Source organism: Crinia signifera, chromosome 19, assembly GCF_055691185.1.
Source record: "Crinia signifera chromosome 19, ASM5569118v1, whole genome shotgun sequence".
NCBI classification, from domain to species: Eukaryota; Metazoa; Chordata; class Amphibia; order Anura; family Myobatrachidae; genus Crinia; species Crinia signifera.
The window spans coordinates 4,872,367-4,890,742 of record NC_139226.1 but is presented as its reverse complement, the minus strand read 5'-3'; the positions used below and the strand labels follow the sequence as shown (position 1 = coordinate 4,890,742).

Below are 18,376 nucleotides of genomic sequence, written 5' to 3'. Positions count from 1 at the left end.
TTGCTTTCCCTCTCTCTGTTCCTGATTTTTGGCTTATTCCCTGGGACATAATGTGAGTTTTGGCTCATACAATGGGTGAGATTTAATAGGATGAGAGTTTCAGAACGTGAGAGATTTGGTGAGAAATCTCCAGGTTTTTTTAAAGCGGCAATCATTTACACTGCAAATTCAAACTGGTTCTTGCAGTGTAAATGATTGCTGCTTTAAAAAAAACTGGAGATTTCTCACCAAATCTCTCACTTTCTGAATCTCTCATCCTATTAAATCTCACCCAGTGTGTCATGATGTGAGTTTTGGCTCATACTGTGCATAACGTGAATTTTGGCTCATACTGTGTGTCATAATGTGAGTTTTGGCTCATACTGTGTGGCATATCTGGCCAAAATATCTGACTAAATTTTTTTTTATTTTTTTTTACAAATGGGGGGGCCCTTCCTATTTTGTCAGTCCCGGGCCCCACAATTTCTGATGGCAGCCCTGTATGTTGGAAACATTTTATAGAATGTTTCAGGAGTCAAGCAATGAACTAAAGCAGGGGTCTTCAACTTGCGGCTTCCGGCTGCTGTGGAACTACAAATCTCAGCATGCATGCCACAGTAAACCTGTGCAGGGCTGGCTGGGATGCGTAGTTCCTCAGCAGCTGGCGGGTAGCATGTAGGCTACCCCTGAAGTAAAGCATCACATCAGTGTAAACCCCAGTGGCCCATCCTTCTCCTAGGGATGAGAGTCCAGACATCATTAATACACCTGTCACCTGTGTCAGGTGTGTTACTAAACAAGGTCCAGTAATCAATCACCGAGCGGCTTGGCTTAGTCAGACACCCGTGTGACCCCTGTGATTAGAGTCAGACAGACCACATGGCCGGAATCATGATGTAAGACTCTCTCTCATCGGGTACCATTCTTCTCCAGGGCTTCCGGCTACTCTTGGCCAGCCCGGCTACCTGCCTTAGAATCTTCCAGGAGAAGAAGCACGAGGGACACGGGGACGTCACAGCATTCCAGGGTAAGTGCACCCTTCATTTATGCATCATGGTCCGATAGATGAGCCTAGACCCTTAGCATCTTTCACCGTAAAGTTCCAGCTAATGATGACCGGGACTCTATGTATGGTCTCATCTCCTCAACTGTTTGTCTATGGCTGTGTTTGCTATATAATGTCCATTTCTTGGTGTTTCTTCTTCTGTAGGGTTCCAGAACGTAAGATGGACCGTGACCAAGATCCTGTCCACAGATTCCGTAGTGACGGAGAACATTTATGCGCAGGTGAGGACACTGGGATCAGGATGCGGGGGCCTAGCAATAAGTACTGCAGTTAGGTGACATCATTGCTAGTAATATGTATTTTTGCAGCACTGCATTGATTGGAATCGGGATATCCTGAAGAAGGAACTCGGTCTGACGGAAGATGACATCATCGATATACCTGCATTGTTCAAACTGCGGCAAGGCCAAGCCTTGGCTTTCTTCCCAAACATGGTGAGTCTCTGGAGAACCGGAGGAGATAGGACACAGACTCCATCAATGTTCTTAGAATCTGCCGTCACTACCGTCAGCCCTTTAACCGGGTTTTCATGTTTGGTTTTCAGGTGAACATGATTGTCCTGGGAAAAGAACTTGGCTTGCCCAAACCCTTTGGGCCTGTCATTGAGGAGACCTGCTGTCTGGAGGATTATGTCATCACCCAACTCAAGCCATTGGAACTGAACTGCAAGTTCATAGATGACGTTGTGTCATACCACAAGCAACTGGGGGAGGTGCACTGCGGCACCAACGTGCGCCGGAAGCCATTCGCCTTCAAGTGGTGGCAAATGGAGGAGCCCTAGACTCCTGTCACCCAGACATTGGTCATCCCTGGCGACCCTCCCCTTCTGTTTTGGCTTCCAGAGCGCCCTCTGTTAGGATTTTATAATTACACCCTTTTAATCAAATTCCATGTTGCCTGGGACCGTTACTTACTGATGTCTAGTGGGGGAATCTTTCGCAGGTGCTAAATGATGTCAAGATGAGATTTTAACTCTTAATTTTTTAACACGGGGATCACAGATCTTCCACAGCTACTATGGGGAAACGCAGCAGAAATCGGGAGCATTCAATTCATTTTAGCATAGAATATTCAGATTTACTTCCTGTTCACCCCCCCCCCCCACACACACACACACACACACACACATTTTAGCATAGAATATTCAGATTTACTTCCTGTTCAACCCCCCCCCCCCCCACACACACACACACACATTTTAGCATAGAATATTCAGATTTACTTCCTGTTCACCCCCCCCCCCCACACACACACACACACACACACATTTTAGCATAGAATATTCAGATTTACTTCCTGTTCACCCCCCCCCCCCCCACACACACACACACACACACACTATCATTGTCAGGTGCTGCAGACAGTCCCATTATACCTGTTTCATCTATCTGCTGTGTACCTCATCCCACAGACACACTAACACGCATACAACACACGCACATACAACACACACGCATACAACACACGCACATACAACACACAGACACTCTGTCCCCACCTATTGACTATAGATAATGAGCATTGTTACCAGTGGCGGCTTCAGCCCCTAGGGCGGCCTTAGAAGACATGCGCGATGCCTTATGCTGATTCCCGGGTGCCACACAGCGCCAGACACACTCAGCGCACCCATTCTCTAGGAGGAACCAGCCAGCACATATTTTACATGCATGATAACATGTATGTTTCTATGTAATATGGTCACCACGTCTGGTTATTACAGGATGCATACGGATGGCCAGGGTTCAGAATACCGACAACGCCATCCCGATAGAGGGAATTCGGACAGGGGTGAGGTAACTCTAAACCCTGACCTTCCCCTAACCCGCCCCAGTATATTGATGTTTAGCAGTTGGGACCTTTCTGATGCCGGGATTCTGGCATCAGTCTGCTGCCAGTACTTGGGATGTCGGCGTCGGTACTGTGAATGCCGACATCCCTATGGCCAGGATGCAGAACACATCCCAGCCTTACATATTTAAAGGGACACTGGTTTAATGAAATAAAGATTTTCCTGCACAACTGCTTAACCCCAATCCTGTGTGTGGTTCATTGTGGGGAGAGGGAGAGGTTCTGGATGTTGGTTCTGGTGATGGACTGATTGGGAAGGACGGTTAGTAAATTCATTATTATGAGCTGTCGGGCCCGGTGTAAGATGGGGGCTCAAGCATTAGTTTGGCGTATATGGACTGTCTGGTACATCACACGCTCTGCCGTATTATGATCATGGTGGTGTACAAGGATGGCCGTCAGGCGGTTGACGGGACCGGAATGGTATCAGTTCAGCAGTGTCTCCCACCGTGTCTTGGGAAGATCATATGAGATTTATGTTTAATTACATTAAGTGCATTTTAACTCTGTTTCCCTTCTGTGTTCTCTGTCAGGATCCCCAGTTCTTGTGCATGCCACTTACCGGCATGCTGGTGTATTGTGCACCGCAGATCAGTCGCTGGTGCGCTCTCCCGTCCCTGGCATGATGTCCCTGTGTCACAAAACCTGTCCACTCTCTCCACCCTAGTCACATGATCCAGGTAAACTCAATGCATACTTCCTGGTTCTGTGCAGTCACATGATCCAGGTAAACTCAATGCATACTTCCTGGTTCTGTGCAGTCACATGATCCAGGTAAACTCAATGCATACTTCCTGGTTCTGTGTGTGCTGCTACAAGCTGCAGCCAATCCGCAGCCACCTGGGGGGATATAAGCCAGCCTCCCAGAGTCCTCCTTGCCTTGAACAAACTTGTCAGTTCCTCTGCAAGTTCTCCAGCGTCAGCTCTCCAAGGCTCCAGGCTTGCTCCAGAGATCCGGTTACCTGTGTCCTGCTTGCTTATCTGGTTATTCCACTACTGCCAGAAGACTCCGCTATTGGTCACTGGTGAAAACCACTGACTGGTTATTCTCAGCGCCTCTGCCTTGGGTCTCGACAATTCTGTGTGCCTCTCATAAGATCTATCCACTGCATCCTGGTGCATGAGTTGTAAATACCTGAAACTACCTGGCTTCCGGCTCCCTGCGCCCTCCACTGGCTCACCCAGGTCATTACCGGGAACACAACCAGACAAGCCTGTGACATTCTCCTCTTCTGCATCCACATACTGCTGTGTCCTAACTTACCACTGGTCATACATATGCGACCTTATACTGCACAGGACTATGCCCTGGCAGTAATATACTGTGTATATATATATATATGTGTGTGTGTGTGTGTGTGTGTTTCTTTATAAATAAACAAAGACCATGCACTAACAGCCAAAAACCTCCGCGGTAGCTGGTCACACCCCCAGCCTGGACCCTCCCCTGAGTACCTACACGTGTAAGCATGTCACATGCAGTCTGTAAGTAACAGATCTGAATTCGAGATACTAGGCTAATTGGATTGCTAATGATCAAAGTTGCAGATGATAACGAGTAGAGGCCGCCGCCCAGACGGAGAGAAAACGCCCTTTGCAAATCTGCAATTGTGAAAGTGTCGCTATTCGCTGCCTACGCTGAGATCCATACGTAATTCACAAACCATAAGAAGGTTTCTGCTGTCTGTGGAAATGTGAGTAGATCTGAGGCTGAGACAGGCTGACGGACGCCGGAGCGGACGTCACAGACCCACCCTGAATACGCCAGGGCACTTTTCACACCCAGAAGACTACCGGCTACCATCCCCAGATGCCAGTGCCCAGTCAGTCAAACTGCAGGGGATTGCAATTATGATCTATACGCATTTTCTTTAATACCCCTCACGCATGCGTGATGCATACAGAACACCACCTGTGATGGTAGGAGGAACTGGGTCCACCTCCACCACAGACTTACATTGAGGCTTCCTTTCCTGGCACGTTGTATGTGATGTGATGCCACCACCGCTGCTGAAGTGAAGAAGAGCCACTAGGTGGAGCTGGAGGAACACAGGGGTTTATTCTAGTTCAGGGGTCCTCAAACTATTTTGCTCTGGGACCCCATCAGACAATAAAAATAATTGCGGGACCCCAGCAAGTTACTGCAGAAGGTCATCACATCACATGTGTAGTCAGCAGACAGCGCATACATGGCAGCATTGTGGAGGCACAAAATGATGGGAGGAGCCTGAAGTAACAGACAATTCAACAGATATTTCAGAATCCTTCAATCACTAACTGAGATTAGAAAAGTCATTAGCCTGATGGTCAGCAAAATGGAGTCGCGACCCCATGCTGAGAAGGTCGGGACCCACTTTGGGGTCAGGACCCACAGTTTGAGAACCGCTGTTCTAGTTCATTCTTTCTGACAAAATCCTTCTTAGATGGACAAAACCATGTGCACTGCAGGGGGGCAGATGTAACATGTGCAGAGAGAATTAGATTTGGGTGAGTTATTTTGTTTCTGTGCAGGGAAAATACTGACTGCATGATTTTACACTTCAATATAGATCTCACTTTGAAGAAAAACCCCACCCAAATCTAATTCTCTCTGCACAAGTTACATCTGCCCCACCCGCAGTGCACATGGTTTTGTCCATCTAAGAAGGATTTTGTCAGAAAGAATGGACTAGAATAACCCCCACAGAGAGACGGGGAAGCTGAGTAGTGAGCTGTGGAGTAATCTGAATTGGGGGCACTATTGTGTGACCCACACTCCTTCCTTGTGAGACCCTTTACACAGTATGTAGGGTGGGGCACAGATTTATAGTTAGCAGGGGGTGCCAAGATCACTGGACAAGGCTCCTCCTAATGAGGTGGGGGGGAGAGGGGGGCATGGGAATTGAGTTCCACCACCTCTCCAGGACCGCTTTGAGCTCCACTGCCAGGTCACTCCGGCTCCACGTGCACAGTCCTGCTCCACCATGCAGTACTCACACACAGCCGCCCTATCACACATAACATCAATAACCCAGCTCCTGCGTCTCACAAGGGTGACCACAGCTCCCATTCCTGTCATGTGACCTGCCCTCCTGCGCAGCTGTTGAGCTGCCTCCCTTATCACTTGTGGGGTATTACAGATATATATGGTAAATGTCTTTCAGGTGGGCCAAGTTGTGCGATCGCTTAGTGTCGACTCATGTTGGAACTTTGCAAATTGGTTTTTCCATCTAAAGCTGTTGGAAGACTAAAAATAGTTTGGGTTTGAAGGTTGCAAGGTTGGACCCCTTTAACCCCTTATGAACGTAACTCTAATGGTGAGTACAAGCAGTGCCCGCCAATCTCGATCCGGCATCTGCTGGCAGGAAGGGAGGGATGGCGCGGAGGGGGGAGCATTGAGAAGCGTGGCCCTCTTTCTGAGATAGTACTAATAGATTGTGCTGCACAGTCTAATTCTACTTTCAATTCCGATCTCGTGGGGCCGCGCATCTGGACCAATTTGCGATTAGGTACAGCTAAACGTGGGGGGATTTTGACTATATAGTCACAATCACACCGTGTGTACACAGCATTAGGTGACACGGCAAGGCAGTGAATACAGCAGCTATGAACTACTAAGTACATTTGGACCCATAGCAATATTCCTGTAATGGTTCTGGCTGCTGGCAGTGTGGGGCACTTATCTCTACACTTCTCTTACACAGATACTTTGGTCTCAATATTATCCCTCGTTATGCCAATTTCTCTACCCGCTGGCGGAGCATGTGGGGTGAATAAGGACTGAGAGCGGAGGATACAAAGAGATAATAAGTATGACTTACACACTGATTGCTACACATATATACTGTAATATTATATAAGGATCACTATTACACTGAAGGCACTCTGACTGCAGGTGTGTCAGGTGACCTGAGAATTTTGGCAATGGGACAGCAGAGTTAAGCTGGCCATACATCAGAAAGATCGATCTTAAGATCCATTGCGCTCATGATTGTGTACAATTTCCCTTGAAATCCCCATCAGTCCTTGGTGGTTTTTGGACACACAATCTACATACAATCCATCATACAATCAGTCATACAATCCATCTGCTGCATGATTGTGTACACACAATCTGCATACAATCCATCTTACAATCAATTGAGATTGTATGATTGGGTACAATATCTTTCTGATGTATGGCCACCTTTATTATGAGGATAGGGGTCTGCTAAAGGGAAGGGTTAATGTAGATATGCAGATATATAGCCCTGCTAAAATATATATAGATAGATAGATAGATAGATAGATAGATAAAGTAAAAGTATCAGAGAGATATGAAGGTCAAGAAAAAATAGAGCTACTAAGGTCAAGTTAGAAATATAAAGGTCAAGTAAAAGTATCCAGAGAGAAACTAAGGTCAAGTAAACAATATATACAAATACACAGCTGTCAATGTCATACCGCACATTATCGGTGTCCCAATCAGCTGAAAAGGGGGTGTGGCTTTGCGGGAATGACGGGATAGTGAGCAACGCTTCCCGTTTGCCATCACTGTGGGGGCGTGCCTAACGCTCTGGGAGCGGAGGCCAATCATCCGTTCCTTTCTCCTGTGCAGACGCTGTGCGCCCAGCATTATTCACCGCTGCTCTGCTCTTAGTGTTTAGACTGTGCACCTGCGTTTTCTGAGTGGCACTACAAGTCTCAGTATGATAGCACCACTAGTTATGTTTAGAAGTAATGTGAGCAGTCCAGCACCTATCACACACCATGGCCAATCACAGTATCTCCACAAGGACAGATGCCCTAAATGACATTGTCCTGCAGGTGAAGAGCCGTCCGTAGCAGTAATGGGTGTCCCAGTAACCCGGCATCTCATCATGCCATGTGGTTACTGGCACCCCAGTCTCGTAGTGATGGCCGGGACCTGAGCTGCCTGCCGCGGCTCCTACCACCCAGGTACACGGCCGGCTGAATACAGTCCCTGGAGATAATGGTACACGTCTAAGTTGGAGCCTGACCTTGTAACAGTCCAGTTATATCATCCAGAGCACAGTAATGCAGCTGGGCTCTCCCGGCAAGGTGAGGAGGTGGTCAGTAGCGCACAGGTAAGACTATGCCATAAGACACAGCCCCCTATGTCTAGAGCGGGGTGACATGGGGACCATGAAATGCTATTTTCCTATATATAACTTATCAATGTATATTCTGCATGAAAAATGATATTTTTCTAACTATGTCGATTGCAATGCTGTAATGTAATTGGTACTGAGCTAGGAGAGATGTGGTTTGGTCCATACATCTCCCAGATGAGGACGTGTGCTCCTCGCTGCATGATGTCCAGTGTAGAGGACACTTCTCTCCTTTACAGATCTCCACTCACCCTCTCATCCTCGTGAAATGCACCACAATAGTAGTCTAAAGGTCCTTGTAATAAGTCTGAAAATCATTCTATTTTATTTCTGAGATTACTGTATATATTATAACCGTATATTATAACCTGTTGTTAGCTGCCGCCATCCTGTTCCTCCTCCTGCGGCAGGGAGGCCAGGTGTGGGCGGCGGGCGCAACGCTTCAGTGAAGCCTCGGGGACGTTGCCAGGCAACGCTCCGAGCTTCAGTCTCGTCAGTGTCAGTGGCTGGGCGTCGGGACGTTGCCCGGCAACGTCCCTGAACTTCCGCCCGGCAGCTCCCTGCGTGAACAGCTGATGTCATCAGCCGGAGGGCAGCTAGTTTAAATAAATAGACGGCGTCTGCTGGGAACAGATGCCGGTTATAGCGTCCTGGACCCTGCCTTGCTGGTGTCTTAGTGCTGTGTTCCTGGTTCCCTTCAGAGCGTCCTGCCTGTCGGTTCCCTTGCCTGTGCTGCAGCTGAGTTCTCTTCTGTGGATTTGTCATCTCCTCAGATAAGTCAGGGGTCCACCCTGCAGTCATCTGTGCATTGTTACATTTTGCATTTCATTTGTTTACCACCATTGTGCATTGTTGCGCCAGTCTTTATATATACCACCCCTGTGCATTGTTGCACCAGTATTTCCTTGTATACCATCACTGTGTATTGTTGTGCCCAGAGCCCGCTATCATGCTTTCAGGTGCTCCTGGTGGGAGTCCCAACCAGCCCCACTAGTTAGTTTTCCTTTTGTGCTTGGATCACCTCCGTGAACACGTTGTCTCTCTTAAGGCCTGGCGGCATCGGGGTTGGAGCTGGCGTAACCAGCTCCTTCGAACGCGGCTGTTAAAGGTGAAGGTTAGCTTTGCACTTGTTCACGGACCACGGTTTGGGGCAACAGAGTTAGGGGGCAGGTTAGCGGCACCCGTCAGGCTCTTACACCTGTGTTTCGTTCTTATTAACTGTTTTGATAATTAACCGTTTAAAACATTTTGCAGATAAAATACATTTAATCTACCGTATTCTCCTAATTTCTTACTGCATTTGCGAGCATGTGAGGGCCAATGCTACGTACCTATGTGTTATTAAGTGGGAAATATATATACACACATTCTGTATATGTTTGTGGCAGAGATTGTAAGGACTCCATTATTTTCCTTCATGCTGGCAGAGAATTGTGTATTTATCAGTGACACCCACGTTTCCAGTCCGGCCTACGTCATCAGTCCCAGCCCAGCACATACTGGTTTGGTCTGGTTCCAGACCAAATGACCAGTTCCAGACTAGCTCATACAATGGATCCTAATCTAGCCAACATCTCCAGGTCCAGTACAGTCACGCCACCCATCCTACTCCAGTCATCCTCACCAGATCAAGTCTGATTATTTCACTGCAGGTTCCTATCCAGAGATTCTAGTTACACTTATTACTATCACTTTTCTCCAGTTTAACCTGTTCCCAATGTTTTAATCTACACCAATAATAAAGTGTGTTGACATACCAAGCCTATCTATTCATAACGCTGTCATCATTGTCCATTATTTTGACACATTGTTAGCAAGAACTGTTACACCACCTAACAATCGTTTATCCTGCAGAGGTGAGCGCCGTACTCTATATAACCAGAACGCTGGCTAAGGAACTGCTACATCACCTAACAATCGTTTATCCTGCAGAGATGAGCGTCTTACTCTATATAACCAGAACGCTTGCTAAGGAACTGTTACATCACCTAACAATCGTTTATCCTGCAGAGGTGAGCTCCGTACTCTATATAACTAGAACGCTTGCTAAGGAACTGCTACATCACCTATCAATCGTTTATCCTGCAGAGGTGAGCGGCGTACTATATATAACCAGAACGCTCGCTAAGGAACTGCTACATCACCTATCAATCGTTTATCCTGCAGAGGTGAGCGCCGTACTCTATATAACCAGAACGCTCGCTAAGGAACTGCTACGTCACCTAACAATCGTTTATCCTGCAGAGGTGAGCGCCGTACTCTATATAACCAGAACGCTGCTAAGGAACTGCTACGTCACCTAACAATCGTTTATCCTGCAGAGGTGAGCGCCATACTCTATATAACCAGAACGCTCGCTAAGGAACTGCTACATCACCTAACAATCGTTTATCCTGCAGAGGTGAGCGCCATACTCTATATAACCAGAACGCTTGCTAAGGAACTGCTACATCACCTAACAATCATTTATCCTGCAGAGGTGAGCGCCGTACTCTATATAACTAGAACGCTTGCTAAGGAACTGCTACATCACCTATCAATCGTTTATCCTGCAGAGGTGAGCGGCGTACTCTATATAACCAGAACGCTGCTAAGGAACTGCTACACCGCCTAACAATCGTTTATCCTGCAGAGGTGAGCTCCATACTCTATATAACCAGAACGCTCGATAAGGAACTGCTACACCACCTAACAATCGTTTATCCTGCAGAGGTGAGCGTCATACTCTATATACCCAGAATGCTGCTAAGGAACTGCTACATCACCTAACAATCATTTATCCTGCAGAGGTGAGCGCCGTACTCTATATAACCAGAACGCTCGCTAAGGAACTGCTACGTCACCTAACAATCGTTTATCCTGCAGAGGTGAGCTCCGTACTCTATATAACTAGAACGCTGCTAAGGAACTGCTACGTCACCTAACAATCGTTTATCCTGCAGAGGTGAGCGCCGTACTCTATATAACCAGAACGCTGCTAAGGAACTACTACATCACCTAACAATCGTTTATCCTGCAGAGGTGAGCGCCATACTATATATAACCAGAACGCTCCATAAGGAACTGCTGCACCACCTAACAATCGTTTATCCTGCAGAGGTGAGCGCCGTACTCTATATAACCAGAACGCTGCTAAGGAACTGCTACACCACCTAACAATCGTTTATCCTGCAGAGGTGAGCGCCGTACTCTATATAACCAGAACGCTCGCTAAGGAACTGCTACGTCACCTAACAATCGTTTATCCTGCAGAGGTGAGCGCCGTACTCTATATAACCAGAACGCTGCTAAGGAACTGCTACGTCACCTAACAATCGTTTATCCTGCAGAGGTGAGCGCCATACTCTATATAACCAGAACGCTCGCTAAGGAACTGCTACATCACCTAACAATCATTTATCCTGCAGAGGTGAGCGCCGTACTCTATATAACCAGAACGCTTGCTAAGGAACTGCTACATCACCTAACAATCGTTTATCCTGCAGAGGTGAGCGCCATACTCTATATAACCAGAACGCTTGCTAAGGAACTGCTACATCACCTAACAATCATTTATCCTGCAGAGGTGAGCGCCGTACTCTATATAACTAGAACGCTTGCTAAGGAACTGCTACATCACCTATCAATCGTTTATCCTGCAGAGGTGAGCGGCGTACTCTATATAACCAGAACGCTGCTAAGGAACTGCTACACCGCCTAACAATCGTTTATCCTGCAGAGGTGAGCTCCATACTCTATATAACCAGAACGCTCGATAAGGAACTGCTACACCACCTAACAATCGTTTATCCTGCAGAGGTGAGCGTCATACTCTATATACCCAGAATGCTGCTAAGGAACTGCTACATCACCTAACAATCATTTATCCTGCAGAGGTGAGCGCCGTACTCTATATAACCAGAACGCTCGCTAAGGAACTGCTACGTCACCTAACAATCGTTTATCCTGCAGAGGTGAGCTCCGTACTCTATATAACTAGAACGCTGCTAAGGAACTGCTACGTCACCTAACAATCGTTTATCCTGCAGAGGTGAGCGCCGTACTCTATATAACCAGAACGCTGCTAAGGAACTGCTACATCACCTAACAATCGTTTATCCTGCAGAGGTGAGCGCCATACTATATATAACCAGAACGCTCCATAAGGAACTGCTGCACCACCTAACAATCGTTTATCCTGCAGAGGTGAGCGCCGTACTCTATATAACCAGAACGCTGGCTAAGGAACTGCTACGTCGCCTAACAATCGTTTATCCTGCAGAGGTGAGCTCCGTACTCTATATAACCAGAACGCTGCTAAGGAACTGCTACACCACCTAACAATCGTTTATCCTGCAGAGGTGAGCTCCGTACTCTATATAACCAGAACGCTGCTAAGGAACTGTTACATCACCTAACAATCGTTTATCCTGCAGAGGTGAGCGCCGTACTCTATATAACCAGAACGCTGCTAAGGAACTGCTACATCACCTAACAATCGTTTATCCTGCAGAGGTGAGCGCCATACTATATATAACCAGAACGCTCCATAAGGAACTGCTACGTCGCCTAACAATCGTTTATCCTGCAGAGGTGAGCTCCGTACTCTATATAACCAGAACGCTGCTAAGGAACTGCTACGTCACCTAACAATCGTTTATCCTGCAGAGGTGGGCGCCATACTATATATAACCAGAACGCTTGCTAAGGAACTGCTACACCACCTAACAATCGTTTATCCTGCAGAGGTGAGCTCCGTACTCCTATATAACCAGAACGCTCGCTAAGGAACTGCTACGTCACCTAACAATCGTTTATCCTGCAGAGGTGAGCTCCGTACTCTATATAACCAGAATGCTGCTAAGGAACTGCTACGTCGCCTAACAATCATTTATCCTGCAGAGGTGAGCGCCGTACTCTATATAACCAGAACGCTGCTAAGGAACTGCTACACCACCTAACAATCGTTTATCCTGCAGAGGTGAGCTCCGTACTCTATATAACCAGAACGCTCGCTAAGGAACTGCTACGTCACCTAACAATCGTTTATCCTGCAGAGGTGAGCGCCGTACTCTATATAACCAGAATGCTGCTAAGGAACTGCTACATCACCTAACAATCGTTTACCCTGCAGAGGTGAGCGTCGTACTATATATAACCAGAACGCTCGCTAAGGAACTGCTACATCACCTAACAATCGTTTACCCTGCAGAGGTGAGCGTCGTACTATATATAACCAGAACGCTCGCTAAGGAACTGCTACGTCACCTAACAATCGTTTATCCTGCAGAGGTGAGCGCCATACTATATATAACCAGAACGCTCGCTAAGGAACTGCTACATCACCTATCAATCGTTTATCCTGCAGAGGTGAGCACCGTAATCTATATAACCAGAACGCTCGCTAAGGAACTGCTACGTCACCTAACAATCGTTTATCCTGCAGAGGTGAGCGCCATACTATATATAACCAGAACGCTCGCTAAGGAACTGCTACATCACCTAACAATCGTTTATCCTGCAGAGGTGAGCGTCGTACTCTCTATAACCAGAACGCTGCTAAGGAACTGTTACATCACCTAACAATCGTTTATCCTGCAGGGGTGAGCGTCGTACTATATATAACCAGAACGCTCGCTAAGGAACTGCTACTTCACCTAACAATCGTTTATCCTGCAGAGGTGAGCGCCGTACTCTATATAACCAGAACGCTGCTAAGGAACTGCTACACCACCTACCAATCATTTATCCTGCAGAGGTGAGCGCCGTACTCTATATAACCAGAACGCTCGCTAAGGAACTGCTACGTCACCTAACAATCGTTTATCCTGCAGAGGTGAGCGCCGTACTCTATATAACCAGAACGCTGCTAAGGAACTGCTACGTCACCTAACAATCGTTTATCCTGCAGAGGTGAGCGCCATACTCTATATAACCAGAACGCTCGCTAAGGAACTGCTACATCACCTAACAATCATTTATCCTGCAGAGGTGAGCGCCGTACTCTATATAACCAGAACGCTTGCTAAGGAACTGCTACATCACCTAACAATCGTTTATCCTGCAGAGGTGAGCGCCATACTCTATATAACCAGAACGCTTGCTAAGGAACTGCTACATCACCTAACAATCATTTATCCTGCAGAGGTGAGCGCCGTACTCTATATAACCAGAACGCTCGCTAAGGAACTGCTACGTCACCTAACAATCGTTTATCCTGCAGAGGTGAGCTCCGTACTCTATATAACCAGAACGCTCGCTAAGGAACTGCTACATCACCTAACAATCGTTTATCCTGCAGAGGTGAGCGCTGTACTCTATATAACCAGAACGCTCGCTAAGGAACTGCTACATCACCTAACAATCGTTTATCCTGCAGGGGTGAGCTCCGTGCTCTATATAACTAGAACGCTGCTAAGGAACTGCTACGTCACCTAACAATCGTTTACCCTGCAGAGGTGAGCGTCGTACTCTATATACCCAGAACGCTTGCTAAGGAACTGCTACGTCACCTAACAATCGTTTATCCTGCAGAGGTGAGCGCCGTACTCTATATAACCAGAACGCTGCTAAGGAACTGTTACATCACCTAACAATCGTTTATCCTGCAGAGGTGAGCGCCGTACTCTATATAACCAGAACGCTTGCTAAGGAACTGCTACATCACCTAACAATCGTTTATCCTGCAGAGGTGAGCGTCGTACTCTATATACCCAGAACACTTGCTAAGGAACTGCTACACCGCCTAACAATCGTTTATCCTGCAGAGGTGAGCACCGTACTCTATATAACCAGAACGCTCGCTAAGGAACTGCTACATCACCGAACAATCGTTTATCCTGCAGAGGTGAGCGCCATACTATATATAACCAGAACGCTCGCTAAGGAACTGCTACATCACCTAACAATCGTTTATCCTGCAGAGGTGAGCGCCGTGCTCTATATAACCAGAACGCTCGCTAAGGAACTGCTACATCTACTAAATACTGTTTTAGGTAATTTGTTCCTCCATGTTACCAGATTTACTAAGCTGGCCGATCACAGCTGAGGCACTGTACATATGTGTACGGACAGCTTCGGCCGAGATCGGACGTATTTTTGTCCTGAGAAATGGGTACATTCACCAAGCTGCCAAGTTCTCAGGATCCATATTTGATGCTGGTCATTTGACCCTGAAGCATCGCACAGATCAGTCAGACGGATCTGATAGAACTTTACGGCTACTTGCGGCTGAGTACTATCGATGGTCTATTCATTAGTAATGATGAATATGGCTGAGCTGGACGCTTTTGAAAAACGGCAACTTGGACAAATTCGGCCCTTTGCATCTTTGACGGCCAGCAGGTCCCAGCTGCAATGGCTGCATTTGTGCCCATCCCCCACTGAGTACAGCTCCCCAAATCCCAGTACTTCCCATATCCACAGTATGAACAGGTGGGGTGGCTTCTCGTTCCGTTAAATGGTTTCTAAGCTTACAATGGTCTTGTCCCTGAGGTCATTCACGTCCCATTACACTGCCAGATCCAACATTTTGCAGTAATAAACTAGCAAAAATGTTATTAATTCCAAAGATTTTATTACGTGTTAGTAGTAACACAGGATGGACGACTTGTCCCACGGTCCAGACGAAGTTCACAGACACTCAGAATTATAACAGGCGTAGGACGCAAGTGACAAAAGATGGGTCACACGCGACCGGCATAAAGATATTGTTCTACAGGTGACACGAACTTCAAAACGTCAGCACCCGGTCACTTTTACTGTCTGGTCACCTACAGGTCCTGCCACGCCCATTTCATCTCTGCATAAGCAGGTGATTGGTTACAGTGGAATCTTCTTGTACGCCGCTAACTAATGCCCCATAGACCGCCACGCTGGCTGCAGGGAGACAATGAGCTCCGTCCTGTTATAGGTTCTGAGGAAGGAACGTGACCGAACCGGGTAACAAGGAGAAGAATGAAAGTACAAAATGTCAGTACAAAGAGAAGAACATTATGCAATACAAAGTTATTAGTATAAAAACAACTCAAAACCTTTTACGGGCCACACTGTAAGTCCCCAGAAAAACACGGCGAGAGGTATTAATTAGCAAAGGCTAGTGGAGAAAACGGGAGAAGGCAAATTCTAAAGGTGCCTATACACTGCTGCGACGTCTCGCAGCAGTGTTTGGACACCCGATACCCTGCCAAGCCGCAGGGACGCATGCAATCCGTTGTGATGGATCGCATGCGTCCCTGCTTCCCGCCTCCCTCGCCGCCAGGAGGGAGGTCCCAGGACGGGTGGTCGGACGGGTAGCAGTCCGAACACCCTGTCGGGTCCGATGCACACGGGACCGCGCATTGGACCCAACGGCATGTCAGGGAGAGGCGATTTGGTCCGATTTAACAGGCCGATTGGTCGCAATCAGCCGAAATCGGACCAAATCGCCTCAGTGTATGGGCACCTTAAGGATAATAAATAATCTTCTCATAACGTCCCACGCACATGGCGGAGGTGGGGAACACTACAGCCAACTGCTACTACCATCCTCTCCCATCACCCGCCTGATGGCGATTCTCCCAAATCCTTTCCCCCAACCAGATCCAATACAAGGCAGAATGCTTGCGTGCCAAGCTAAGACCGCATACGCCAATAGAACGATTAACATGCAAGCACCTCTCCAACTCCTGGAGTTCTATTGGGGGACTTGGAGTTAAAAAGTGCTGCAGGAAAATGTGTCCCTTTGTGCTGTGCACGAGTGTTAGTGTGTGTAGGAAAGGGGTGTGACGGGATGGTCTGCGGCACCTGGCAGATGATATCGTGGGGGGGACGACAGTTTGGCCCCCTTGTATTTGCTGAACAGAAATTGAATCGGAAAATTCTCTCCTAACATTCCCAGATTTCGGCTGTATTTCCCCTACAGAAGATCAGTGATCCTCATGCATTCACGGTTTTCTCCACTAGACAACAGTAACGGTCCCAGGCTACATAGAATTTGATTAAAAGGGTGTTATACAATTCTTAAAACAGAGGGCGCTCTGGAAGCCAAAACCAGAACGGGAGGATCTCCAGGGAAAACCAATGCCTGGGTGACAGGCGTCTAGGGCTCCTCCATTTGCCACCACTTGAAGGCGAATGGCTTCCGGCGCACGTTGGTGCCGCAGTGCACCTCCCCCAGTTGCTTGTGGTATGACGCAACGTCATCTATGAACGTGCAGTTCAGTTCCAATGGCTTGAGTTGGGCGATGACATAATCCTCCAGACAGCAGGTCTCCTCAATGACAGGCCCATAGGGTTTGGGAATGCCCAGTTCTTTTCCCAGGACAATCATGTTCACCTTAAAACCAAACATGAAATCCCGGTTAAAGGGCTGACGGTAGTGACGGCAGATGCTAAGAACATTGATGGAGTCTGTGTCCTATCTCTCCGGTTCTCCGGAGACTCACCATGTTTGGGAAGAAAGCCAAGGCTTGGCCTTTGCGCAGTTTGAACAATGCAGGTATATCGATGATGTCATCTTCCGTCAGACCAAGTTCCTGCTTCAGGATATCCCGATTCCAATCAATGCAGTGCTGCAAAAAGACATATTACTAGCAATGATGTCACCTATGGAACCCTCCCTAACTTCACTACTTATTTGCAGGACCATCTCAAAGATCAGGGAGTCACGTTGCCCCCCCCCCCCCCCTCTCAACCTGATCCACGTACCTGAAGCAGAGTTCCTCACCTGCACATAACTGTTCTCCTTTACTATGAAATCTGTGGAGAGGATCTTGGATACGGTCCATCGTATGTTTTGGAACCCTGCAGAAGAAGAAGAAACACCAAAAAATGGACAATATATAGAAAACACTCCGCATAGACGGACAATTAGTTGGCTCGGGAGAGGAGAACTTTGAGTGGAAGAAGCTGGGCACTTACCCTGGAACATTGTGACATCTTTGTGTCCATCCTGCTTCTTCTCGTGCAAGATTCTGAGGCAGGTAGATGGGCTGGCCAAGAGCAAGCGGAAACCCTGAAGAAGAATGGTACCCGATGAGGGGGGGGATCTAACATCATGATTCCTGCAAGATGGCCTGTCTGACTCTCTAATCACAGGGGTCACACTGTGACTCTCTAATCGCAGGGGTCACACTGTCTGACTCTCTAATCACAGGGGTCACACTGTCTGACTCTCTAATCACAGGAGTCACACTGTCTGACTCTCTAATCACAGGAGTCACACTGTCTGACTCTCTAATCACAGGGGTCACACTGTGACTCTAACCCTGACAATGAACATGAAACCCCTGGCAACAAGCATGTAAGTAAAAAAAAAATATTATAATTAATGTAAGGAAAAAAAGGGGGGGGGCAGCAGAAACATTTTAGACAGGGGGGTGTAAAATTTCTAGTTACGTCACTGCCTGGTTTAATGAAGGGCCTTTATTTCCTA

The 18,376-nt window shown here is 47.4% G+C and overlaps 2 protein-coding genes across 2 annotated transcripts in view; one reads left to right on the top strand and one right to left on the bottom strand.

The window, feature by feature from the left end:
* The window catches only part of LOC146041986 (protein-arginine deiminase type-2-like), a 33,711-nt gene extending 30,639 nt beyond the window's left edge, over window positions 1-3,072 (top strand). The window contains exons 13-16 of the mRNA XM_083161874.1: window positions 913-1,006; window positions 1,190-1,266; window positions 1,354-1,479; window positions 1,590-3,072. Coding sequence (XP_083018000.1) covers window positions 913-1,006; window positions 1,190-1,266; window positions 1,354-1,479; window positions 1,590-1,826 — 534 coding nt within the window. The 3' untranslated portion in view covers window positions 1,827-3,072. The remainder of the gene's footprint in view (window positions 1-912; window positions 1,007-1,189; window positions 1,267-1,353; window positions 1,480-1,589) is intronic.
* Window positions 3,073-15,518: 12,446 nt separating this feature from the next.
* Window positions 15,519-18,376, bottom strand: part of LOC146041983 (protein-arginine deiminase type-2-like) — a 34,609-nt gene continuing 31,751 nt past the window's right edge. The window contains exons 13-16 of the mRNA XM_083161873.1: window positions 17,863-17,956; window positions 17,669-17,745; window positions 17,388-17,513; window positions 15,519-17,278 (exon numbers count right to left, since the gene is read on the bottom strand). Coding sequence (XP_083017999.1) covers window positions 17,042-17,278; window positions 17,388-17,513; window positions 17,669-17,745; window positions 17,863-17,956 — 534 coding nt within the window. The 3' untranslated portion in view covers window positions 15,519-17,041. The remainder of the gene's footprint in view (window positions 17,279-17,387; window positions 17,514-17,668; window positions 17,746-17,862; window positions 17,957-18,376) is intronic.